The following is a 27037-nucleotide window of genomic DNA, read 5'->3' as shown; positions in this document are numbered from 1 at the left end:
GGTGTGAATCCATCCGTCTCAAATACAGGCAATATATAGAGCCATGTGCGGGTTAAATCCATAGTTATTTATAAAAGGTTAAATCCCCCTCCAGACCGTCTGCTCTCATTAGATTTCTGACGATTCTGGCCGCCTCCTCCCCTCACTGATTTCATTTCTGATCACCGCTCCCTCGATCGCACATAGTGTATTATTTGTGAGGAGTTGCTCACAGTTAGATGAAAGGAAAGTGCCACTGGAGTCACTTGTATATCATATAATATAATATAGGCCGATGTGTGGGTCTCTCGCGCTCGCGCGCGCACTCTCTCTCTCTTGCTCTCTGTGCAGTCATGTCCAAATGGAGACACAAGAGAGAGACACGTTGACGTTGTCCTCTTCGTAGATATTCATATCTTGCTAAAGTAGGCCTATTTGCTGTCTCAGTCTGGTTAGATTTTGCGAGTCCCTCCCGCCGCCGCATGGTTTTATTTTTTGATCGCCCGCTTACGACCGTCGACCGCAGATAAATATTTGCGGGGGTCCTGCGGTTACATTGTGAGTTGAACTTGAAGAATTATTAAACACAGGGAGATGGAGGAGGCATTATGCAGCTTGGATACATGTCCCGTGGACAGACATGGACTCCTTGTTTCGGATGACAATGTGCAGTGTGAGGGCAACCGTATCAATTAAATATGCAAGAATGTGGCAACTTCACCCCTCCCATTCGCACGACTAAATCGAATTATATTATGAGAATGTGGCCTAAGCCATTGTTTAGAGTCAAGAAGTAATTCTAGAAATTCAAGCAATTCATTTCTGATTTTGCAGATACTAAATCATTACTACAAAGCACAGCTGTCCCACTTTTATGTCCCATAGTACACAAAATCCCCACACTATAGGATATTGTAGAAAATAAAATAGACGTTATTAAATATCTGTGACCATTAGGGTTTTTATGGCAGATCATGACTTCTGAATTATGTACAGATTAGAAGCATGTATTCTATTGCTAGTTTGACCAATAATTAAAATACTGTTCAATCTTAAAATAAAACGAATCTATTATTAGTTTAGTGTAAGGCTACATACACTATCAGTCGAATGGTGCAGAGCAGCAGTGTTAACGTCACAAAGCCAAGAGAAAGATATGCTGGCCTCTGTGGAATGGAATCCAAATGACTGAAATCAATCGTGGCAACTGAGAAAAGTAATCCATGATCCACTGTCTCGGGAAGAAATCTTGTATCTCCAAGTTTAAATTTCCGCAAAGTAAAGCCCTGCTTCATCATACAAAACACAAAACTAGTGAAAATAGCCGATCTACAAGCACACAACGCCTCGGCTATTTTCACTATTTTAAATCATTTTTAAAATGATGATTACAAAACCAACGGTTTTGGACATACAACAAGGTTTCCACCCGACAACAACGATACGTCCGATCGGAGGAGTCGAGCTGTCTCCGGTTTGTTTAAAGTAAAAAAAAAAAACAGAAACAGCTAAAAGATCAGGGGATCAATAATAATTGTGCAGACAAAATGTAATTATGCCGAGCGCAGAGAGAGAAACTGTACTGTATGTGCGTGTAGCTCTTTAACGAGTCCACAGTCAAACGAAATAATTGGTGGGACATCTTTAATCCGTCTTCTATTTAGTGAAGAGTTCATGGAGTCCAGAGGAAGCCGGTAGCACGAGGCCTCATAAAGAAGTGTGGGCAATCCAAGTGTCATACATTAAGTCATCCACTGTCTCGGGCAGAAATCTCGTATCTCCAAGTTTAAATTTCCGCAAAGTAAAGCCCTGCTTCATCATACAAGACTGTCGCACAAAACTAGTGAAAATAGCTGATCTACAAGCACACATGTGTGCTTGTAGATCGGCTATTTTCACTATTTTAAATCATTTTTAAATGAATACAAAACAAAAAATTGTGGGCAATCCAAGTGTCATACAGTAAGTAGTTTTTTGTTAACTCGCACATCAGCTCTGGTGTGGGTGCGCCTGTGTGTGTGTGTGTGTGTGTGCGTGCGTGCGTGTGTGTGTCTGGGTGTGCATGTTGGGGGCATCCAAGGACCTGCAGTGAGGGACATGACTTCTTGCTGTAGTACACAGTGGACCACAACACGCGCAGCATGCAAGGTCAACTCCAACGGTTAAAATGTGCACGCTTTAGCGCGACTCAATGCTGTGGGGATCTGTCTGCATGTCTGTCTGTCTGTCTGTCTGTCTGTCTGTCTGTCTGTCTGTCTGTCTGTCTGTCTGTCTGTCTGTCCAGATATAAGATCTACTGTACTGCACATTCGGCCCTCAGTCCTGAGCCTGCAGCAGTAAGACGGTCTACTCTGGGACAGGCCTTGGGGACCTGGGTGGAGCTTTCTGCCTGTGTCTCCTTTAGAACAGCTGCTCTCAATTACCCCTGCAGTCCAATCCTCATCCTACTCCACAAGACCTCAGCATAGTGGACACCGTGCACACACACACGCACACGCGCGCACACACACACACACACACGAACAAACCTTAATATTAACTTTAAGCTCAATACAAATCCCTACCAAACTCCAGAAGATTTCAATACATACTGTAGGACAACAAATACAGCACAGCTGTCCTACTGTACATACAACGAACACTCTACAGCCAGACAGATATGTCTGCCATCATTTGATGTTTTTGACGACATCGGTATCGGCAATTATGTGGCCGATTTGTCACAGTTTGTAAGCTCTTTCAAAAATCAAAAACCATGGTCATTATTTTCTTAATGTTTAGACAAATTAAGAAACATTAACTTTACAAAATACCAGTCAAAACGTCCGTAATCAGAGAGCGGGCTAGGACTCTCCAAAATCGGGATCGATAAAGGACCCCAAAAATCTGGCATCAGACACACACACACACACACACACACACACACACACACACACACACACACACACACACACACACACACACACACACACACACACACACACACACACACACACACACACACACACACACAATAAAAAACTGAGACACACCGTCCATGCTCAGCTGTGCGTTCTCATTATTACCAGACAACCTTTAAAATGTCCTACAGATGTTGAGAGTACTTCACACACACACACACACACACACACACACACACACACACACACACACACACACACACACACACACACACACACACACACACACACACACACACACACACACATACACACACACACACACACAGCTTACATAAACATAATGGTTGAGTATTTTGCCGCATAGAGCTGCACTGTAATCAAACAAGGCATGGTGATTAGCAGTGAGGGTTGGGTCCAGCATATAAATCTATGCTTGGCAAGCCTTCATGGGAGTGAATCAGAGGGGATCAGCCAGAGGTTCATAACCTGGCTGCATCCAGTTCTCAACCTTTCAACCTTTTCAGGCCGTGACCCCCCAAAAATAATCATATTTGAAGTTTGAACTGGGGACAAGCACTTGGAATTGTAGTGAGTTGTGGCCAATACATTCTGTTTGACTCGGTTCCACAGATAAATATTGTGAAAATAGCAGATTTACAAGCTCACAACCCCTCTTTTTTCGTTTCTTTCTTTCTTTCTTTCTTTTGGTGTTAAAAAGGTCTTAAAAGTCATTAAATTGTCACTTCACGCACAACACACTAGAGATGGGACTATACGCGATATTATCGTTTGTCGTGATAAAAAACACTCACGATAATTGTATTGTGGAGTTTTAATTTATCGTGAAATTGTCCTCCGTCATGCAATCAATTCACCTTTTATTTGCCGAGTTGCATATCCGGTACCATTTAAACCCTCTACTGGTAAAAGGTACTTATAATATACAGTACGTACTTAATACAGTCTTTTTTTCCCACTCTCTATCAAATGTCTTTGCCAAAAAATAGCTGATCTACAAGCTCACAACGCGTCGCAACGCGACACGGTTGTGAGCTTATAGATCTGCTATTTCTTGGAAAATGTTCCGCCCCAGGATGATAATGGATGTTTGGGATATTTTGATTATCGCGATAATATCGTAAATCGCGATTTCTTTGGTCACAATAATCGTGATATGAAATGTTCATATCGTCCCATCCCTAGGACACACCTGCAGGGACGGGGAAGGACGACTCACCTGAACTGGTGGTGTTCCCTGGAGCTGCGGATCTTGTTGGAGAACCTCTCGGCCAGTTTCTCCAGGCTGCGGGAGTACTCCAGCTGGAGCTCCGCCTTGCGTCTGAAGAACTCCTGCAGGTCCTGCAGCAGCTGGATGCGAGAGTCAGACTGCTGCTCCAAGCACTTGAACTGCTCCACCAGCTGGTTACGGATCTCTGTTGATCACACAGGGGCGTCACAAAAGGGGGGGAAAAGTGGGACTGAGTTATTATAGGGCCCAAGGTGGAGGGGCCTTAATTATTTTATACTTAAGCTATTGAAAAATAGCAGATACACAAGCTCACAGCGCGGATTGTAGATCTGCTATTTTTGAAAAGTCGTGAAAATGTGTGCAAATCTTTTTTAAGCGAACATTTGTAACTCAAATTGCCTTGTCCCGCCCTGGTTCTGCCCTTTTTATGTTGAATTTACTAAATCATAATTTTTGGAGAAATAAACACATTTAAAAACATGCCCAGTCGCATACTGCACCTGAGAGGCTCCTTTTTACTGAAACCAAGTTAAAATGAGAATTGAATACACAGAATAACAATAAGAAGCAACTGTATTTCAATGGTAGTGGATGGAGAGAGAGGACTTTTGTCCCACCAAGACACAGCAACCAATGGGTGCGAAGAAGGGCGGGACACCGGGCGGGACTTGACAAAGGGTGAATTGCGAAGCGAAGCTTGAAAAGTGATACATGTTTTCACTAGCTTGGGTACAGAGCAAAAGTCTCATTTCTCTTTTGGGTCACGAGCTAAACAGTTTGAGAACCACTGTTTCAATGTGCAGATTATTATAGTCTACTGTTAAACTGATGGTACTGTAGGTTCTTGGTTTACCTATGATCCTAGATTACTATTGCTATGCATTTTACTTATTAGTGTTTTCCTTGCTTACTGTGTGTTAGCAGCATGCCATTGCTCATTATGTAAAAGGGACCGTATGAGCTTTAGAACTTTTCAACAGCGATTCATTTTTTGAAGGGCAAAACTACGGAGCCAACGAATGAGGTAATCTGTGTGTGTTTATGTCCTCGTACTGTATGAGATGTTACAAATCAAACTGAATTAAATAAGTACACAATAAAATCCTCAGTGTTAATTAACCCTGACTTTTGTGGTTCCATTTTATAGGTATTTTGTAACCCACCTCGAACCCAGTATTTGAGAAAAAGGAACCTGACTAGGGATGGGACGATAAGCGATATTATCGTTTATGGTGATAAAAAACACTCACGATAATCGTATCGTGGAGATTTAATTTATCGTGATATCGTCCTCTGTCATGCACTGGGATCAATTTGCCTTTTATTTGCTGAGCTGCATATCCGGTACCACTTAAACCCTCTATCAAATGTCTTTGCCAAAAAATAGCCGATCTACAAGCTCACAACGCGCCGCAACGCGACGTGACAAATTTTTTTGGCAAATGTTCCGTCCCAGGATAATGGATTTGATTATTGCGATAATACCGCGATTTCTTTTGTCACAATAATCATGATATGAAATGTTCATATCGTCCCATCCCTACCTGACACTACAGCTGGCTGAAGGTCCTCTGTCTCTGGCAGTGGAAACCCCTGACAGAAACCTGATTCTGCTTTGTATTGTCATTATTAGCAGGATCCTGCCTCTCTCTACTCTACCCAAGAACAAAGGATGCCCTATTTGGTGAACATAACAGAACATCTGACACTGCTGCTTCAGATCCCGGCTGGAGGAGTTACAGTACCTACGACAGTAACTTAGAATAGGACCAGACGTGTCACTACACTGCAGTGGTTCTCAACCTGTGGGTCGGGACCCCCCCCCTGATTTTGAGCAACATGGATGTTGGAGTTTGAAAGCACACGTTGGAAATCACTCAACGGTCTTGCGTACCACCTACGGTATGCAGTTGGTTGCGCCGTTGCGTTATTGAAAATGAGCGCTTACAAACTCCACATTTAGAAAAACCCTGCACGGAATATTTGACAGAAAGTAGCTCATAACTAGCCTGGCATTAGCCAGACTGATAATGTGTTTTCACTCACACATTCCTCCAGGAACGCTCATAACATGTCTATGGTGGATTTTTATGAAACAAACACTTTGCAGATAGAAAGAGGATGATCCAAGCTTTCCGTACAGCTGCAATGTTGGTGAGTTCAATGTTGTTTAATACAATCAGATAGGAAGGAACCCCATTTGATAGCCATTTTATCTCCAATCTGCACTGTACAACCCGTGTTATTTAACTCTGAGAGTGAACAAACGGAACCATCCCACTTATACTTACAGACCCATAAAAGTCCATTTGGTTCCTAAATATCAATCATTTAGCTGGGTCCCCCCTGGAACCCCCTCAAGGATCCCTGGGGTTCCCTGGACACCACATCGAGAACCACTGGTACTGAACACACTATGATTTTTTTTATTTTTAAGTGCAGGTGCCATGATTTCCCCCTCTATAAAACATGATTATCTACTATTATGATTATACTAGGAGGAAGAAATTTTCTAAAAAAGTGTACAGAAAGAGTTAAAATGATGTTTTTATGTGGCCACACCCACCAGTTCATTGGTATGCGTGGTTGTCATGGTGGGTGGTGACCCAGCTGGAGTTAGCCACACCCAAGTGTGTTGGGTGAATGGTAATTAGGGGAGGGGTTGATTCTATGATGTAATAAGTATGTGTGTCACGTCTGACCCAGCAGGTGGCATCCTCCAGCTAAAACCCCAAATAAAAAGAGAATGCATAATTGTTCATAACAACCACACCAGGGGGTCTAATGAAGTACTGTCAACCTCCTAGACACATGAAAACCAGACAAAGTACAAAACTATGGCACCAACTCTTTAGGCACAATTTGAGCTTGGCCCCCTGTTGGGCTCCACTGACAGGAACCTACATGCAGATCAATGGCCCCTGGGGGAGTGACACTCTGCTATAGGCAGGTGGACTGTTGTTAACTGCATGGCATCACGAGCACAGCAGTGACACCGGCCATGTTTCCCTGCAGCTCAGTGTGTAATTTGGCCATGCCAAGCCCTTCCCATGTATATATATACAAGCTCTGAGCAACCAGGTCTATGAAAACAAGCCCAAAATAAGCGACAATAGAATCCCAAAGAAGCGAGCACTTTAAACCTATATACATAGGCTATTTGAAAATAGCCGATCTACAAGCTCACAACGCGTCACATCGTTGTAAGCTTGTAGATCTCGGCTATTTGCAAAAAAAAAGTGATACATGTGGAATATATTTGAAACATTTTAACAACACAAATCTGGTATGGGGGTCCCAGGCACAAAATGTTTTCAAATGGGGATACGCAGACAATTACATATTAATTTGGGGAGTTCTTGACATGAAAATGTTTGAGGACTACTGATTTAAACAACATTAGGAAGCAAGCCCAAAATGAGCAACTACACTTCAGAAAACAAGGCCCCCAAAAAATGCAACCCGACATTTAAAAGCATCTTTACAGGAAAAACAAGCCCAAAGTTGCTTATAACGAGCGGACAAACATGGCAACACTGCTTCCACAGGGCGAGCCACTTGAATTTAGCACCAGCAGCAGCAGCGACGTTGTGCAGCCAGGGGAGAGCCTTTTTTCCTCCCCCCTGTGAATGTGATGTTGTGCCCGCCTGGCCCCCGGCCTCAAGTTGCACGCTACAATCTGTGGTTAACCATTGTCCCAGCCCTTCCCTTTATCCAGGGGCCTCTCCCTCCCAGCGACGCTGCCTGCCTGCCTGCCTGCCTGGGGGAGGCTTAAGTTTTTTTGCGAGAGCCCCGTACAGCCAGAGGTCTCTCCCCGCAGCACTGAGACTAACCAGGGAGAGACGTCGCTTCACACTTTTTACGACTCATAGCTTTTTAACCCCACCCCACACGCTTTCATTTCTCATTTCATTTTTTCTCAGCATAGTTTTCCCAATTTTTTGTTTTGTATTGTTTAAAAAAAATAAGAAAGAGAAAAAGCCCCTGGGATTTTTTTTTCTTTTGCATGAATGACTGCAAAAAAAGAAAAAGGGGAAAAAAAGAAAAACACTGTTTGACAAAAGGGAACTCTGAACCAACAGCTGCAGCCGAGCGCTTGACAGATGAGTTTGGAAAAATAGGTCACGCGCGCCAGAAGTGTGTCTTCTCTTCTTAGAAACCATGAGCAACTGGAGAATTATTCCCTCAGTGTTCCCGGCTCCTCGCAAAGGAGCCCCCATTCCATGTGGTTTATTTAAAGTGTCTGAACCCTCTGCGGTTCCTTGCAATCTGTGAGCAGGAGGGAATGCTGTGAGTTTACATCTGCAGCTAACAATGATGATTGTTTGTCTTTTTAAACAGCCAAAATAAACACACAAAAAAATTTGTTCTGAAAAACCCCAAAAGCGCTGGCAACAGTGCTATGAGCTCTTTCAAAATTGACTCTTTAATGAACACTCAACACTCAACACAATGAAACGTGCTACACATTTAATAAACATTCATTGTTTTTTATCAATTTAATACGGGTCTCTCATGGCATCTAACGTCAACCGTTTAATTATCGGTAACGCTAGTTCTTTGAAAACAAAGAAATCAAGGCATGAATGAGTGGCATTACAAATGTTACTGTTATTCATTTTCATTTAAAAAAGAAAATAAGCATTAGTACTCTCAGTAGGAGCTTGGTTGCAAGGGAAATATAGCTAAAACATACAGAACAACACTTAATAATACCAGTAAGACGCCTAAGGGTGAAAAGCCATCTGTCTTGGCCATATATGGATTCTGTTAGTGTGGTTCTCCTAACAGGGCATCATCTGGGATACAATCCCTTTTATGCCCATATACGGAGATCCCTAACATAATCCCTTTTATGCCCATACAGTATATGGAGATCGCTGCTCTGAGTATCTATCATCACTGTGATGTCACCTGTGATGTCACAGTAATGTTTCAGGGGAACCACAGTGTCAAGCTGTGGCGGTTCTGATAGTAAACTGCGACCTATGGTCGCAATAATATGTGAAATGTGTGTGTGTGTGTGTGTGTGTGTGTGTGTGTGTGTGTGTGTGTGTGTGTGTGTGTGTGTGTGTGTGTGTGTGTGTGTGTGTGTGTGTGTGTGTGCATGCGCGCGTTCGTGTATGTCCGTGTGTAGCTATGCATACTGTATGTGTTTGTGTGTGTGTGTGTGTCCGTGGGTAACTATGCATACTGTATGTGTTTGTGTGTGTGTGTGTGTCCGCGTGTAACTGGTATGCATACTGTATGTGTGTCCGTGTCCGTGTGTAACTAGTATGCATACTGTATGTGTTTGTGTGTGTGTGTGTGTCCGTGTGTCTAGTATGCATACTGTATCTCTGGAAACTTCTGATCGATTGACTTCAAACAGCCGTTGGCGACTGAGAAAGTCTTTAATCCATGCATCTGAAGCTGGAAGGAAGCGTCTGCTTGTTGGCGCGGGGTAGGAGAGGCATGAAGGGGGATAATATAATGGGCCTGCCCTTCTCAACACCAGGATGTGGAGAGCGGTTGAAGAAGTGAAGAGTGGTAAACCTCCTCATCACAGCCTCCACGCCCCAGTGGAACCCAACAAACAAATGATAACTGAAACCACAGATTTTATAGCTAAATATAACCTTCAAAGCTTTAAAGTAGCCTATCGCTGGAGGACCAAAGCATAATTATGGAGAGACCAGCATGAAAGAAAAAGAGGTGTGAGCGAAAACAGCCGGTCTACAAGTTCACACCCCGTCAAGCCCACTTGTTTCACAGCACACCGCTATGTATTATGAATCAGCAAGCACGCTGTTTCGGACAATAGTAATACAACAATGTTTCACATCTTGTCATTCCTGTATGCCATTGGTTCTCAAAGTGGGGTCCAGGGACCCCCAAGGGTCCTTGAGGGAGTCCCAGGGTCCCCAGCTAAATGATAGTTAGGATTAGGAACCAAATCCATTTTGTACACTCTCAGAGTTAAATTAACATTGATTTTACAATATAAATTGGGGTCTCAGAGATAGAAATGCCATTAAATCGTGGTCCGTAGCCTAAAATGCATGTCAAACTGGGGGTCCTTTAAATTAAAATGGCTGGGAATCACTGCAAGAGAGTTTGTATCTATTCTGTGCAGCAGCAAACATCAATGCACAATGATTGTACTATTCCTGTATCTATATGGAACTGCAGCCTTTTAGAACAGGAGCTAAAGTGGTGAAACAGTACCACAGTGTCTCTTATATACTGCATCTATTGGTATATCACTTTGCTCTGGGCACAAATGGGCTATATAATCTTTCAGATGCATAATAACGGTCTATCCATGGCAATAACTTCTTAGCTAATAAAAGGACAAGTACTTAAAGGGTAAAATGTTCTAGCTATTTTGCATATTATTGTGTTATGTCTGCAAGCATGCCTACTACTGTATTGCTGTGTATATCGTCACTGTCGTGTCGGCCAGAAACCTCGTATCTCCAAGTTTCAAATTTGTAGATTTTTTCGCGAAGTAAAGCCCTGCTTCATCACACAAGGCCGTCGCACAAAAGTAGTGAAAACAGCCGATCTACAAGCACACAACGCCTCGCGGTGCGAGGCGTTGTGTGCTTGTAGATCGGCTGTTTTCACTAGTTTAAATCATTCTAAAAATGATAAATACAAAACAAACGGTTTTGGACATACAAGGTTTCCACCCGACAACGACGATATGCTTGGTTGTTTGTCAGTGAGACTAGACCTTTTTCCTGATAAAAGAAGAACGGTTATCAGCTTGGATTTGATATTCTGCATCCCCACTGCCTAGGAATCGCAGAGATCTTCATTTATCGTGAAATTGCCCTCCGAGGATGAATAAGGTTTTGTTGAGCTGTGAATTCACGACCACTTCATACTTGATAAAACGGTCCAGTAAAGAGCAAATTTGGTACATTCTTATGTCACTCTACACAAATCGATTCGCCAAAAATAGCCGATCTACAAGTTCACAGCATGTTGCAATACTACAAATTTGTTGCACAGGGTTATGTGCAACGAACATCATTCAATCTACATGTACACATGCTGAATCTGTATCCATCATGGGGGAAGGTCAACAGTGCTTCTCTGCGTCGTCTCTCGTCCATTTATATCATGGAACAGTTTAGCGTCAGAGTGACACGTTTAACGAGCTGCTGAGAGGTTATGAAGCTTTAAATGGACCTGTGAGAGAGCAGATGGCATCGTTATGACAAGGAGGGACCACTCCGGCCCTGACCTTGAGACAATATATCATCGCTATTATCTGAGACACAGCCCTGCCTTCCACTGGACACCTGCACCACTGGACAGGACCAGGAACTGAAACCCCAAGTGGATGGTTTTTTGTCACTCAACAAACGAGGAAAACTGAAAACAATACATGGATGTCCTGAGCTTTGACACAAAATACTCTCTGGACCAGTCCAGGGGTCTTCGATCAACAGGGGTTCTGTCAACCAACAGAGGGCCCTCAGAGTTACGGTACTACAAATCTCTGTGTGAAAAGAACCACTTCGACTCTAGCATCCTAGTGCCGTTATAAAGACGTTTTTAGAATAGTTTTCATGTTTGTTCGTTGACATACCGGTATAGGCTACAGTATATACATTTTCAGAAAAAAAGAAAACACTTCTCAATCATTACCGCTGACACCTACAATAACAGTTCAGCATTGACTGACTGATTGACTGACTGACAGGAGTCAGCTAAATATTGTGTGCGTGCGTGCGTGCGTGCGTGCGTGCGTGCGTGCGTGCGTGCGTGCGTGCGTGCGTGCGTGCGTGCGTGTGTGTGTGTGCGCGCGTGTGTGTGTGCGTGCGTATGTGTGTGTGCGCGAGTGCGTGCGTGCCTGTGTGTGTGCGCACACAGAGTACATTTGGCTGCGGTGAAAGGGGTTGGTCTGGTCAGGTTATGTGGGGATGCAGACTGGCTCCTTAAGAGGAGCAGTAAAGATGGTTCATTTCCCTTGAGGGTTACCACCGATAAGCCATAATCACTTCACAGGCGGTGAAGTTTGATGGCGGGTCGGGGGCATCGCCTCAGCAGCTCATCTGACCCATGATATGATGAATACCTAAATCAATGCACGCTTCAGTTCATGCACCCTGTGTGTGTGTGTTTCACTCAGTGGAAAACAAGGAGGCAACCACAGTCCGTCCATGACACTGAATTCAAAGGACAATGGAGGCATTGGAGAACAAACAAGAGCTCTCTGTTGTAACTGGGGAGCATTATGTGAAATATAAACCGTCTCTAAAGAAGGAATCAACCTCTTTGCAAAAACATCCATGGATTGGATACTAGGGCATTCACGAATAGTGATTTTTAGTATTCGAATTATTCGACCTCAAAGTATTCGTATAGTCGAATATTCGACAGGACTGTCCAAACTGTCAAATATTAAGTAAGCAAGAGGCGAACATTGTGAAAATAGTAGATCTACATGCTCACAACGCCTCGCAACTGCTATTTTCACAATATTTATCTGTGGAACCGAGTCACATTAAATGTAATACCTACAATTCCAAGTGCTTGTCAGGGTGGGGATCCCCAGTTCAAATATGTTTATTTTGGGGGTCACAACCTAAAAAGGTTTGAGAAGCCCTGGTATAGAGCATTAACAAATTCATCCACCAGGGACATTGACAGCTCATTCTTATGACTTCCTATCTAGCCAAGCTTTATAAAGTATATATATATTTTTAAAGAGAAAACAATAAAAAAAAAAAGCGAATATTCGACTTCGGTGAACAACGTTGAATAGTGACTTTGATATTCGAATATTCCAATATTTGGTGAATGCCCTATTGGATACATGACATTGTCACTGTTGTGCTTAAAAACAGGTGCACACACTCACACTCACACACACACAATTGTACACACCAAACTAAAAGTACCTCATCTAATCCCTAAAACCCAGCTTCTGTATCAGTATCTGGACACTACGCTGCAGCGATGACCGCAATGTGTGTCAGCCTTAATGCACACAAAAACCAGACATGCACAAATGCAGACTGTATTGCAAAACTCAATTCAGTCTAATGCCCTCTTCTCTTCCATTCCACTCGGATATCTTAACACTTGAACAAATCCCATGCTACTCGGTTCCATGTTTAATCCCCTAATGTACTTTTGCAACTGTAGCATCTTCCGTACTATTCATGTGCTTACAGTCTTCACAGATGCAGTTCTTTTTTCCTTCTATCCATATCCCCTCCCTGCCTCTGACACAAGCGTTTGATGATAAGCAAAGATTACTGTATTGGTGAGAGCTTCCTAACTGTTCCTGCAAGACCGTGTCACTTCTCGGACAGCTGCAGCAATTTACAGCGATATGAGAATACACAGATGACAAAACGGATACAGGGATGAGAAAGCCGTAACCAAGACTAATCAATATGGAGCGAGTAATCTGACATATCCTGAAGCAGTCTGACATCTGTCATATCAGCCCTTTCATCGTTCAGTAATTACAGTACAGTACCGTACCTCCATATTTGTTTCCATATTGAATTAACTGTCAAACTGAAACCTACACACTGTGTGAATTTTAGTACTTGCGGCTTTCCACCCAAACCACTTCCAGCTCACTGGAAACAAATGAATGGCACCTTTGCTGCTACGCATTTGCCGTCTGACACAAGCTCTGAAAAGGGTTTGATGATTTGCAAGAGTGTTACTGTAGGCCTATTAAGGTGAGAGCTTCTATTCTAAAACTGTGAGAAATCTTTAAAATGTTTAACAATAGCCTTAGATGGTATCTTTCCATCATTTGTGACAAACTCGAAACAAGGTTGTTGTTCTATTGGGAGGGGGGGTATCTTCAAGTCTTACTCCGTTGTGTACAGTGTGTCAACAATTCATTTGATAAAAGCTTATGGAGGTATATGACCAAATTCTAACTTTGTCAACTAGTGAAATAGCCTTCAGCGTTACTGAAACACTACCCATATTCATAGTGATAAAATATATTATGGGGAATGATGACTTGTACAGTATATAACGGTTAGGCCTATATCATATTGATGTGGAATAAAAAACATGAGAAGCAAACTGGTCAGGTTACCAGAATAGCACAGAATGGCACAGTACTTGATAAAGCATAGCTACAGTAACTATATTCAATGGGAATTACAGGTGGAATAATACATATTTTTAACAAGGAGATTGCTTGAAATGACCTCTTGTATAAGAAATAGAGCTGTGAGTGGTGGGATATCCATGGCTTTTTTTCTGATATGAGTACATTATACTGTCAATTAAGATCACAACACTTAGAGGAGAAACAGACAGAAGTATAATGAGGTGTTAAAACAGGCTTTTTTTTTACCATAAGTATGGGATGAAAATGACAAGTCAAGCACTTCAAAGCAGCCCTTCTACACAGACAGCAGTATGGGGAGGTGGAGGTGAGGGAAGGGAAGGGAGGTTCATGTCAGATAGCCTCATCTCTCCCAACATTGATATTCCTGCTGGTCCTTGTATCATCATCACAGTGTCAGCCTTTGCGTAACACTAGTCTGACGGCTTAAGGGGAGCAGCCAAGGCTCCCTGGACTGGACTGCCAAAAGGAGACACGCCCTTTTTCCCAGATCCTGGCTGTCTGTCATCATGGCTGTATCCATGCAGGCACCATGCCTTATGCAGGACCACAGAGAACAGGGAACAGGCTGGGAAGAGAATCTCCATGGCAACACGGGCGTGCTCCGACAGTCCCCGGGGGAGCAGCTTATTGGAGAAGAGGTGGAGTGTTGCAGGATGTTGATAGGTGGCCGAATGGGGTGAGAAGAGAAGGCACGTTCCATGGGATGAATGAATGCAGGGTGACTGACACAGCCTGGATATATGACTCTAAAGATGCCTATAGTGTGGTATGTATGATGACATTAGACTGTAAGAATTAAATGGCATTTCTATAAGAATTTTACATTCACGAGCAATGAAGTGGATGATTTATTTTTGCCTATAAAGTATTATATGACTATTGCAGTCCCTGTGAAAAATTGCTAAACTTTAAGACACTGAAAGAAACAGGACAAATAGAGGTATGATGAGGTATTAAAAACAACAAACAGGCTTTTTGAGCGGTGCCTCAGCGCTACAACAGAGAGGTATGTGGCGGATAACTCTATAAGCATTTTATGATAAATCACACTTGGATAATATTCTCCTAAAATGTGTTTAGCCTTGGTAAAACATGAGCTGCTGGCCCGGGCTCTAATGCCTGACAGCGCATTGCAGGTTCGAGTCCCGTTCCGATCTTTGCTGCATGTCTCTCCCCATCTCTCTCTCCCTGTTTCCTGTCCATCTCCACTATACTGTACACTATAAATAAAGGCAGAAATGCCCAAATATGAGCTGCTTCTTGGTATGTCTTAATAGGCGAACATTCTGTGAAAATGGTAAATGGACTGCATTTATAATATAGCACTTTTCTCTAAAAACTCACTTAGCCAGGAGGAGCCGGGTAAAAAAAGAACTTCTGGGGACTCGAACATGGAACCTTCGCATTCCAAGATGTCCACTCCACCTTCTCCACCTCCACTGCCGCCCCAAAACAGCAGTGTAAAAGCTGGACCTATCCACAGGTTTCGTCAGTAGTACAGTAGGCCCTGTCTTCGATGGGGAAAGCTTGCGTAAGTGCTGTTAACTCACTCAACAGCTGTTCTTATTCATTCAGAAGAAGCAGCGACAGTTTGGGTACAAATAACCCAAAGTCACAAGTTTTGTAATCCAACGAAAACCCCAAGAAGGACAGAAAAGTGTTTGAAGTTAAATCTGAGTTTTCTCTGTTCTTCACACAGTCAGACAATCCCTGTGGGAGTGAATCCCACTCATATCAGGACTCTTGCTAGTAATGCTTTCAACTTAGCTACTGGTATTATTCAGTCCCTTCAGTTATCACTTGCGCGATGCATTCACTCCACGGTACAATGTCACTGTAGATCAGGTTGGGTTCCTAGGCCTAGGGTGCCATCACTGCCATGACACAAGTCATCGGTCTACAAGCTCACAACGCGTCACGTAGATCGGCTATTTTTGGTGAATGTTCCCTCCTGGATATGGATACTGGGGTTCAAGCAGGGGTTGACACTAAGGTCTCAGAGGCACTTGCGTGTTGGGCAAGTACAGGTCATGTTCTACTTGCCCAAAGGTCATGCCCACTTGCCCGAAAAGTGAATCGTCCGTTATAAAATAGGTAAAATATAATATTTGTAGAACAAATTAATGTGTCTGGCTGGTTCTACAGACAGAGATCTCGATGTATGGGCATAAAAGTATTGTATGTATGATGTCAGATGTCATAGACATCATAGGACTTTCACATAACGAATAACTGAGTAAGCATGTTTGGGCTCTCAAAGCATATCTCCATATACAGTACATGGATTTCCATATATGTGTACCAGGGGTCTCCATATATGGGTAACTGGTCCGATATACATCACTGGCCAGATGGCCAAGACATGGCGCGATCTCGCTCTTTACTGCGAGGTCGCATGTCGCCCTGAGGCGTCTTACTAGTATTTAATTAAGACTGAATGCACTTGCCATTTGGGCAAGCCATAGCCTATAGCCATTCCAATACCCTTTTTTCAAAATGTCCACCATTAGTGATAGAAAATCTTGTGAAACAAATGTCGACACGAATGATCACGATGATGATACACGAAAGAAGAAGTGATATATAAGGGGTTTTACATGTGTAACAAATATCTACTTTGACATCGTTATTGCATAATAGGCTATAATACACCAAGTCATTATAAAAGTCAGCGCCATTTGTGCAGCTTAGTGTTATGCAACTGTCCTCACTTCCATAGAACTGACACTCTGACAGTCAGTCAGAAAGAAGCCTGTTGTTTCACGGTCACTGGTGAGTCAGGAGAAAAGTGTCCTCTGGTGTCCACCAAAACATGTTTTACTTCCTCTTTTATAAAAATGTTACTTTTGTTTTTACATTGTAACGGCGCAATCACACCCAACTGGAATGAGGTGGTATTCTGCCGATGCTTTTCCTAACCCTAACCCTAAGCCATTCGCAGATTTCGTAAAAAAAAACGCTCCATTCCCTTTAAAAAGCTTTGGCAGAATCCGTCCTCAGGTCAAATTAAATTGTGCCCTAAAAACTGTTTTTAAACGTAGGGCAACAGATAAGGGACAAGTTCTGATATTTACATACAAGTCCATATCTAAACAGTAAACAACAATCTTAAAATATATCGTCACTGTCAGACAGAAACCTTGTATCTCCAAGTTTCAAATTTGTATGTTTTTTCGCAAAGTAAAGCCCTGCTTCATCATACAAGGCCGTCGCACAAAGGTAGTGAAAACAGCAGATCTACAAGCACACAACGCCTTAAATCATTTTTAAATTGATAAATACAAAACAACGGTTTTGGACTTACAAGGTTTTCACCCGACAACGACGTTATAATTATATGGAACCTAGAAAGATGCAATTGGAAATTGCAAGTGTGGTTGCCTTGAGGCGAGTCACACTTGCAAATATATCTGTATCTGTCAGTCCTTTGTTCCTATTCGAGTGGTGCTTAGTAACCATTCCGTCCTTGTTCCTTTTATGCCCATATATGGAGATCCATGATGTCATCAATATTAAGCCCATATCTTGGAATGCCCATATATGGACATACTGTGTCAGTCTCTGATGTCATACATCTATGATGTCAGTCATCTCCATATTTGAGAAAAGTTTAATTTTTAATTTGAGTCAATGGAGAAAATGTATTTACAAATACATTTATATAAATTAAATAATATATATATCTCTTAGCAAAATGCAAGAAATCGATTCCCGATGAAGCCGGTCGATTTAACATATGGCCCAAGTGCGCGCCACCAAAACTGTAGTAAATCTCTAGCATTCAAAACCAGATACAATATATTTGCAATGATCTTTGAGCCTCTCTAAAGGTTAAATTGCTCAATTTGGGATTATTGAATGTTGGTAGATATAGCTGTTCAAATACCCTTTTCCTACATTTAAATAACATGTCTGAAAAGCACTTGGATATTCATGGCTCATTGTTAAGCCTTTCATTCTCTGCTCCACTGGCATTATGAAAAAAGGGAACAATAGTGGAAGGAGATATTATTGGGCAAGGGCTGGGTGGGGAAGTATGACAAGATACTGAATCACACCCTTGCCTCAGATCAGGTCATTGTAGCCAAAATAAAACTATCTCACGACTGAAAAACGTTGTGAAAACAGTGTGAAAGGAGCCCCTCACACTAGCACCGATTCATAAACAATGAATGAACACAATATGTAAAATAATGATGTTTTAGTAATATCGTTACTGCTGTTCTACAAACTGCCAACCAGGTGAGGAAATCCCAGACTGAGGCTTTATCCTTTGCTTTCTTTATGAAATATCCCAGACTATGACTTTATGGAAGATGCTTCTTCTGGACATGTTGCAAGTTTGACGACTTCAAAAGCTCTAATCTTAAAATAATCACTGAAAACTTGTCTGCGTCGCATTGACAGCTTGTAGATAGGGTTTGGATTCGGAACCGGAGGAACCGGGGGAAATACTGTAGATCCAACATTGAGGAATCCTAATCGGTTCCTTCACATTTGGAGCCATTTCCAGAACCGGTTTTATCACACTGCCAAAGCTGGCTATGTGGACTTCACCTCTGCTATATAATTACAATACCGATTGGTTCTCAAACCTTTTAATTTCAAGGACCACCATAACTCTGAGAGTGTACAAATGGGTCCATTTGGTTCCATTTATACACTCTCAGAGTTACAGACCTGTTAGGGTCCATTTGTAACCCCCGATAGGAATCATGAAGGGAACCGTCGACATGCTTAGTTCGTCTACGGTTTGTGCGTGCCGACCCGCTCTCTGCTCCAATTCTGTTCCCGTTGTGGCCGTGTGCCACATTTGCACCTTGCAGCACAGAGCACACGAGAGATTCTCAGCGCGCCCGACCAGGATTTCACTCTAATGTCATCCACACAAGTCTTTTTATATTATACTTTGTGTCAGTTAACGTTATATCACCTGCCAGTCAAAGGATATACAATTCGAAATGCAAGTGAAACGTTTTTGTTTTTTTTTTTTTTTTTTTTTTGGCTGAATGAACCACACTCGAGTAGCCCCCATATCTCGAATCTGGTGATTAGCTAGATCAATACATAGATAGATTAATCAATAAGAGAATGGTGTTCAAGCCACGGAGCTTTCCATGTTGGTATAGGAACGACATCTTTTCACTCGTTTTGCAGAGGAAAAGTTATTTTCTTCACCACTGCCCCCACGGTTTGCCACAGATAGTTCATGTCCACTAGCCTACGGACAGGGGGAAAGAACGGACACCAAACGGACCAAAAGGAAGAAATCTCTCTCTCCCTCCGTTTCTAGACTTGCGGTACTTTCCCTAAGTATGCATGGTACTTAGGGAACCAGAATCGTTAAAATCTAAAAGGATCCCAACCCTACTTGTAGATTTTCGCTGTGCAACATGCTTCCATAGTCAAGACATGCTGGCTTCTATGGAATCCAAATGACTGAAATAAATTATCGACCAGCATTGGTCTTACTGTAGAGCCCTTGTTATCCAATCTCAAACACATGCTGCATCAGCCAAGCCATGTGTTAAGCCAGCCATCAGTTGGATTACCTCAGGCAATGACCAATGCCCGGGTGATCGCCTATATTTATTTTCTGCTTCACCCATAGGCTCAAGAAACTGCAGCTAAAGTATCATGTGTATATATACATTATTTCTGTGCAGTGTACACACACAGATCTAAAGCTGCAAGGAATTAGGGAAGGTCACATTGCTTTAATGTCAAACAATTACAGTTTTCTGCATTAATCTCTCCTGAATGACATGGTTGCTTCTAGCCTGGAGGAGCAAAAACAGATGGAGACTCTCTAGCTTCCCATAATTCCCACCACTTTCAAAATGAAACTTCAGATATTTCAAGAGGAGTATACAAGACAAGAGAAGGCTAGTTTCATAATTTCATTTATTTAGCAGTCGCCTGGGGGACTCGGGGGAGGCATGCAAGCATCAACACACACATCAGACACCGATATGTTGATCACTTATGCCTTATATACCGGTACTTCTTCTCATGCAAAGAATAGCAAAAATAGCCTATAGTACTTTAGTTCACAACATCAAACTAAATGTAGACTATTTCTGACAATATAATGACCCAAAACTGCAAGATTATTTTGTGCAACCCCCAACCTGGTCTAGTAGGAGCATACATGCATGCAGTACAATGAATGAATCACAGTCCTAATGAAAAGTTAATTGAATCACTCCCCGGGTTTTATTATGTCAGCTGAGCAGGTTGAGCTCAGTTTGCTTGTTCTGGCTCTATCAGCAGAAGGTAACCTGCAACAGAGACCAGCCTCCTACAGAAGAGTGGTTTTCAACCCTTTTCATAATAAGGTCCATTATTGCGCCAGTGATAATGGACCGGTGATTTTGTATGTGGCGTATCTGTTTGTGTTTACGCCCATAGCCAATCAGGGACCAGCATTCTTGGTGACGTCACCTTTAACAGCCAATGGGGGACCAGCATTATTGGTGATGTCACCATCAACAATTGCAACCTGAAATAAATAACAAGGCGCACTCTGCTGGCGCGCATGTAGGCCATACATGGCCAACGAGTGTACAAGGAGCAAGTTGGCACCTCGATAGAGTGCAGTCTAGTTTATTCGGCAATTGAGCCACGGACCACCATTTGATTTTAGAGATTTCTAAAATCAAGAGATTTAGCCTCTCAGAACCAAGACTTACGAATATTTTATCATTGGATACAATTCTGTCCACAATTCCATGCTGTATTGACCATAGGAGAGATACCAGGCCAACGTTGATCAAAATAACAATTCTTCTACATTCTCTAATTGTAAGTAATGCAAATGTTTAACAATAAATTAACTCTTGAGAGTTAAAAGGTCTATAAGGGTCCATTTGGTTACCAACTCTCCATCATTTAGCTGGGGACCACCTCGAACCCCCTTGAGGACCATTCGTGGTCCCCGGACCACTGGTTGAAAACCACTGCTGCAGAGGGATACATGCTTGAACCCTGAGGCGTCAAACTATTGCTTCCTCTCCAACAATACACTGTGAAATAAATCCAGAATTTCTTTTAACTCTGAGAGTGCACAAAATGTAACCGAATGGACCCTTACTGACTCTCAGTAAGGCTTACAAGTGGATAAGTTACCACCACTCAGGATGTTGCTGTGTAAGAAACTATTGACATTTAATAATTTTGTAAAAAATTAGATGTAGTTTATCTAGTGGATCTGCTATTTCAGCTTTTTTGTATTTGAAAATGTCTGAAAATGTTTCAACATGGAAACGATTATGACGATTATTCAAAAATAATTGAGATTTGACGATTTATGTAATAATTGTGACAGGCCCAGATTGAAGGGGGGGGGGGGGTGTCTGATCAGTGATCATGAGCGTTTTCCACTGAGCTTAAAGTTCTTAAACTTGGTTTGATACGTTCAGCCTCACAGTCACTCACACAATGATTGTTTCTTGTGTTAAAAGAAAACTCTTTAAGCAAACCCATGTGACAAACACACATCATCATGGCATATGTTTTCATGATACAATAAGTGTGTCACTCAGTATAAGTAACAGTGCCTCTGCCATGCATGATACTACACACAGACACACGCACGCACGCACACACGCACGCATGCAGGCACACACGCACACACACACACACACACACACACACACACACACACACACACACACACACACACACACACACACACACACACACACACACACACACACACACACACACACACACACACACACACACACACACACACACACAGACAGAGAGACGGTGACAAGCCGAGACATTTCTCATGGTAAACTGCGACCTTCAGTCGCAACAAAATACCATACCAAAGAGCAAGGCATCGTTTTGCCGCACTCTCCTACAGAACAGTACCAGAGCTCAGGTAGAGCACAATGCGGTGTTGGAGCCAGGGAATGCAGCCAGTGGAGCGGGCAAACTGGCACCCCACCAGGCAACGCTCAGCAGCACAGAGCGGGTCAGCAGAAAGGAGCCAGGCGGCACAAGATGAATAACAGACTAATTTAATGAAAACAGGCCATTCGCAAGATAACTACAGCATAATGCTCATTCTGGTGGTCCAGTCAGTTGGTTCAGAGTTACTTGTATGTTTACTTGCTATGTTACAGAATCAGATTAATTAAGTTGTGCTCACAAAGTCCACTACACATACAGAGTTAAAATATAACTGTAGTGGACTTTGTGAGCACACCTGAATCATCAGTGTTAAATTAACACTGATGATTTAACCAAATGTAACTTTGATTGTTCAAATCTAGACAAAATGGTTACATTTGTACAGGTTAGTAAGTTGTAAGTTAGGATTTTACTGTGTAGTATACAACAGTACATACTGTAGTGGGTGTACATCTAATTATGACCTCTCTCTATATATCTGCCCCTGTTGTAACTACAAAGCCACTAAGCTTGTTTATTAATGAACTGCAGGAACTCTGAAGCAAGCCGTTTTGCATTTCGCAGTTGTGGGCCGTCCTAATTCTCTGCAGGCCCGGGAAGCACCATGAAGTTGGGTTAAAAAGCCGAGTTATATTCGCTGTCACTGTTCAACTCAGCTGTTCATCACATTCACACATCATATACCAGAGGAAGTTCAGCTGAATTCAACCTTGTCATCCACAAGATGGTACTCTTATTAGCTCCTCATTCATTCTTCTCTTTTTCTTAAGGTGTAGTGTATGAATGTTCTCTATTGAAATGCTAATGTCCAGTTCTGCCAGCTGAACAGCTTGAATGAGGTGAACACCATCTCCAAGGTTTCCTCGGAGGCCTTTCCTTGGCAGCATGCCACACTAGTCCTCAACAAACTGGTCTATGCCGGTGGGGTGATATTTCAGATGGGTAGCCTCTAGCCTGCTCCGGTGTGACTGAGCAATGAACTTCAACAGAAGGACCCAACTTTGTTTGACATCTTGTGATATCTGCTTTCTTACTTTAGCAGATCATATATGATGGCCTGACACATATTAAATCATTGTGTTTCTTGTGTTTCTTTGCGAGCACAAACTTCTGTTAAGAGCCATGTGCTGATTTATCAACCAATCTATCATCTGCAGCGCTCATAAATACTAAAACAACTTTACAATCGTGTAGTGCCACGATCAATGAGGAAGCAACTGATGACCCCCTCCCCCCCTGCTTCTATGTACACACATTACCCAAAAAGCAATAACTCACCAGTCCAGAAGACAGGTGCAATTTCCAAACTGAATCTCATTATGGTTAGATCACCGCCTCTGCTCACCAGAGACAATCAGCCGAGCATGGGCCATTGTTATGAGGCTGTGGATGGCTAGGCAAGGCAGAGCCCTCGGTTTGTCTCAAACCTTCCAGGCGTTGTGTTGCAGCAGCAACTGAGAAAGACAAAGCAGGCTGATTCCTCATCAATTAACATGTTATTATGTTTCCCCATCATCATAGATCTCAAGGCCATGCTTTATTATTATTGCAAAGCTTTACGTATTAAACAAGAGCTTTGGTCTTGTGGCAGTCTCAAATATGAGCTGAATAATTTATACTTGAATAAAGGGCCGCAGTAGAATGAACAAAAAGGGTCAGTATATTGAAGCCGTCATTCAAGCGCCACAGCTGAGGAGAGATGCAAGATAAGCTAGTAATAGGCATTGACGTGCTAAAAAGACAAGAGATGTTAACATCTCAGCATTGTCCTCTCCGTGACCAGGACATGCCAATGGACAAGACCGGGTGGAATACAGATAAAGGTCAGGTTAGATGGTAGGAAAAGACAACACGCTGTTATCAGAGAAGTGCAGTCTCCTACACCAGCAGTTCTCAATCTTTTTTGTCTCAGGTCACCCCTGTAAATAACTTTTTCATCCCAGGCACCCATTACTGTACATTGTTACTTTATAGAGCCTTACATTTTATGCCATATTATGGAACGTAAACATGTAAATCTTTCCCCCTAAGATACAGTACAGTACAGTGTATGTGTCACGAGGAAAACTTGAGAGAGTAGTAGTTTCCATTAGGACACAGAATGAAAATAACGTTATATGACATTTAACCACTTAACCCCAGCATCCCTATTCTGGGGGGGAACATTCACCAAAATACGCGATCTACAAGCTCACAACGTGACACGTCTTACTAAGTATAGAGGGTTTAAGTGATATTGATAAATAAATTGCGAATGTTAACAAAGTATCCTGCGTCATCATGGCACCCTAGGGTGCCCGGCACCCACTTTGAGAAACCCTCATGTTCAAGAAGGAGAGTTGTAAACTGTCAATCAATCTTGCTGTAATCCTTGCAGTGGATGTTGACACATTGACTCCTCTGAGCATCTGTGGTCTGGTCTGGACTGGTACACAGTACAATGACTCGGGGGATCGTAAGCCAAATAAGCCTCTGAAGCGTGGCATTACTGAAAACCTCTGGGAGTGTGAAAGTTGTGTTAGTAATGGGGGCAAGACCTTGAAACTGAACTCCACTTAGCAGCAACATGGATGCTCACCATAGACGCCCACCATTTGTCGGAAGTGGAGGCAGGGGCGTGACGGGGGGGGGGGGGGGGGGGGAGTGGGACTGAGTTACCAGGGCCCAAGGTAGAGGGGCCTTCATTATTTTATACTTAAGCTATTGAAAAATAGCAGATATACAAGCTCACAGTGTGGCACTCGGTGCTATTTATCTGCAATTATCTGCTATTTTTGTAGATCTGCTATTTTTGAAAAGTTGTGAAAATGTGTGCAAATCTTTGAATATATGTATTTTGTTAAGCGAACATTTGTAACTCAAATTTTGCTTCTGGGGGGGGGGGGGTCCCTGGAACTAAATATTTTGAAATGGGGGTCCGTGGCCAAATACATATCATTTTGGGGGTCCTTCACATGAAAGAATTTGAGCACCACTGACATAGAAACATACCGGTAGGTTTTTCAAAAAACCTTATAAGGATTTGAAATATTCAAAGACTTTTTCACGATTTTTCAAAAATAGCAGATCTACAAGCTCGCAGTGCGGCACTCGGCAGATCTACAAGCTCGCAGTGCGGCACTCGGTGCCGTGCTGTGAACTTGTATATCTGCTATTTTTCAATAGTTAAAGTACCCAGGGCCCAGAATTTGGTGCGACACTCCTGAGTGGAAGTCACAAATTTCCGCTCGTTTTAACTCAGAGCAGAGCAAAGTGTCATTTGTGGTCTCTTGGTAGGTAATTTGGGTGCCCTGCACTGTTTGAGGTCTCAGAAGTATGCAGCGTTTCCTTTTAAGCCCTTGCTTTCAAGTTTCTTTTTTTTTCTTTTTTTTTTGAATGACACTTCCACCAGTGTTTCAACTTTATCATTAATCTACTTCTACTATTATTATGGCTCTATAATTTACTCATACAGAACTGCACAAATGCAGTTGCACACAAGATCAAATGGCAACAAGGCTCAGATTACATCAGTCATAAGGTAATTCTAACCCAATACTGACTGTGATAAACATGGTGAAGAGAAAGGCGTATACTGTAGATATGTGCAACCACATTCATTGCCTGGAATGCCAAACCTAGGCGTGTGTGTCCATGCAATAAGGGTGTAGTAGCCTCAATGCCACCATATAAACTGGTGTATCATGTCAGAGTGTTAGCCTTGGATCATAGTATCATACATGTATTTGTCTAATTTTACTTTTGTATCTAGATATGAAAGAGAAATCAGACTCGATAAAATACATCTGTGACTGTGATAGTCTTGATCCAAAGCGAGTCAGGGTGGCTATATGGCCTTAATAATAGCATATTGGGGGGGCATATATCCACAATTCACCAATGAAGGTTTTTTTTTTTTTTTTTTTCAGTCTCAGGGAGCAGTGCAACTGGGATTGATATGTAAAACTGTTCTCATATCGTATAGCCATATGCTTGCTTAACATTTTTAAAGAAGAAGTACGTAAGTAAATAAAACAGCCTCCTTCTCCATCCTGTGCCAGTGCCTCCCTCCAATGCACAGTACAAAGGTTATTATTCTGTGCAGTCAGAGATCATTCTACCCAGCAACAAAACGTGCAGATCTGAGGAGCCAAACAGCTTTCTATAAATAAACAAGTGAAAAGTCAGAATCTAATAACATACAGCTTCAGTCTCATTCATTCTTAATCTCATAGCCCCACGAAAGACAAAGAGGAAAAGGAAGTATCTAGACTATTCTTGACATTGATTGTCACAGCTAAGCTTAGCTGTCAAATGAACAGACAGTAAAACGCATGGATGAATGCTAAAGTTTGTTTACTGCAAGTAGCTATGCATAAACACATTAATATTGTGTAGTAGATGTGTAATGATTAGACCCAGAACAATGGTCATTCTCAGCAGCAGCAAGCAGAGACAATGCCCATCAGAGAGATCACACAACACAAGACGACTGATGTGATATTCATAGTTACCCCACCTTTGACTTGAGTCTCATATTCAGCAATGATCTCTTTATCCTTCTTGCATTTTGTAGATGACATCGTTCCAGCTGGCAGGGGTTTGAGGTTGAGACCCCAGCAGTGAGTTGGAGGAGTCTCTACTCTGATTAGAGAGAGAGAGAGGGTCTGCGGTGGTGATGATCCTCCTCTATTAGAGTTGCAACGTTTTTTACCCCGTCTTCTTTTCTTCTTTTATTTCAACGTCTGTGCACTCATGGGAAAAAAGAAATCCTCTGGCAGACGCAGTATTATAGGCCTATTATTCATTCTCTTTGACAGTTTTGTTCAATATTAAAACGTTCACAGTCTTGTGGAGTCTTTCCGATTTAACCACCTGCATTGTTTTCTTGTCTTTTCT

The 27037-nt window shown here is 42.3% G+C and overlaps 1 protein-coding gene across 2 annotated transcripts in view; it reads right to left on the bottom strand.

Moving 5' to 3' along the window:
• Positions 1-26721, bottom strand: part of srgap3 (SLIT-ROBO Rho GTPase activating protein 3) — a gene marked incomplete at both ends in the record, with an annotated part of 111682 nt that extends 84961 nt beyond the window's left edge. For both annotated transcript variants that reach the window (XM_080727508.1, XM_080727509.1), the window contains 2 exons: positions 4120-4315; positions 26658-26721. In XM_080727508.1, coding sequence (XP_080583634.1) covers positions 4120-4315; positions 26658-26721 — 260 coding nt within the window. The remainder of the gene's footprint in view (positions 1-4119; positions 4316-26657) is intronic.
• Positions 26722-27037: the final 316 nt, after the last annotated feature.

Source organism: Nannobrachium achirus (assembly GCF_963921795.1).
Source record: "Nannobrachium achirus genome assembly, chromosome: 6".
NCBI classification, from domain to species: Eukaryota; Metazoa; Chordata; class Actinopteri; order Myctophiformes; family Myctophidae; genus Nannobrachium; species Nannobrachium achirus.
Note: the sequence above shows the minus strand (reverse complement) of the source record. Positions and strands in the feature narration are given on the sequence as shown.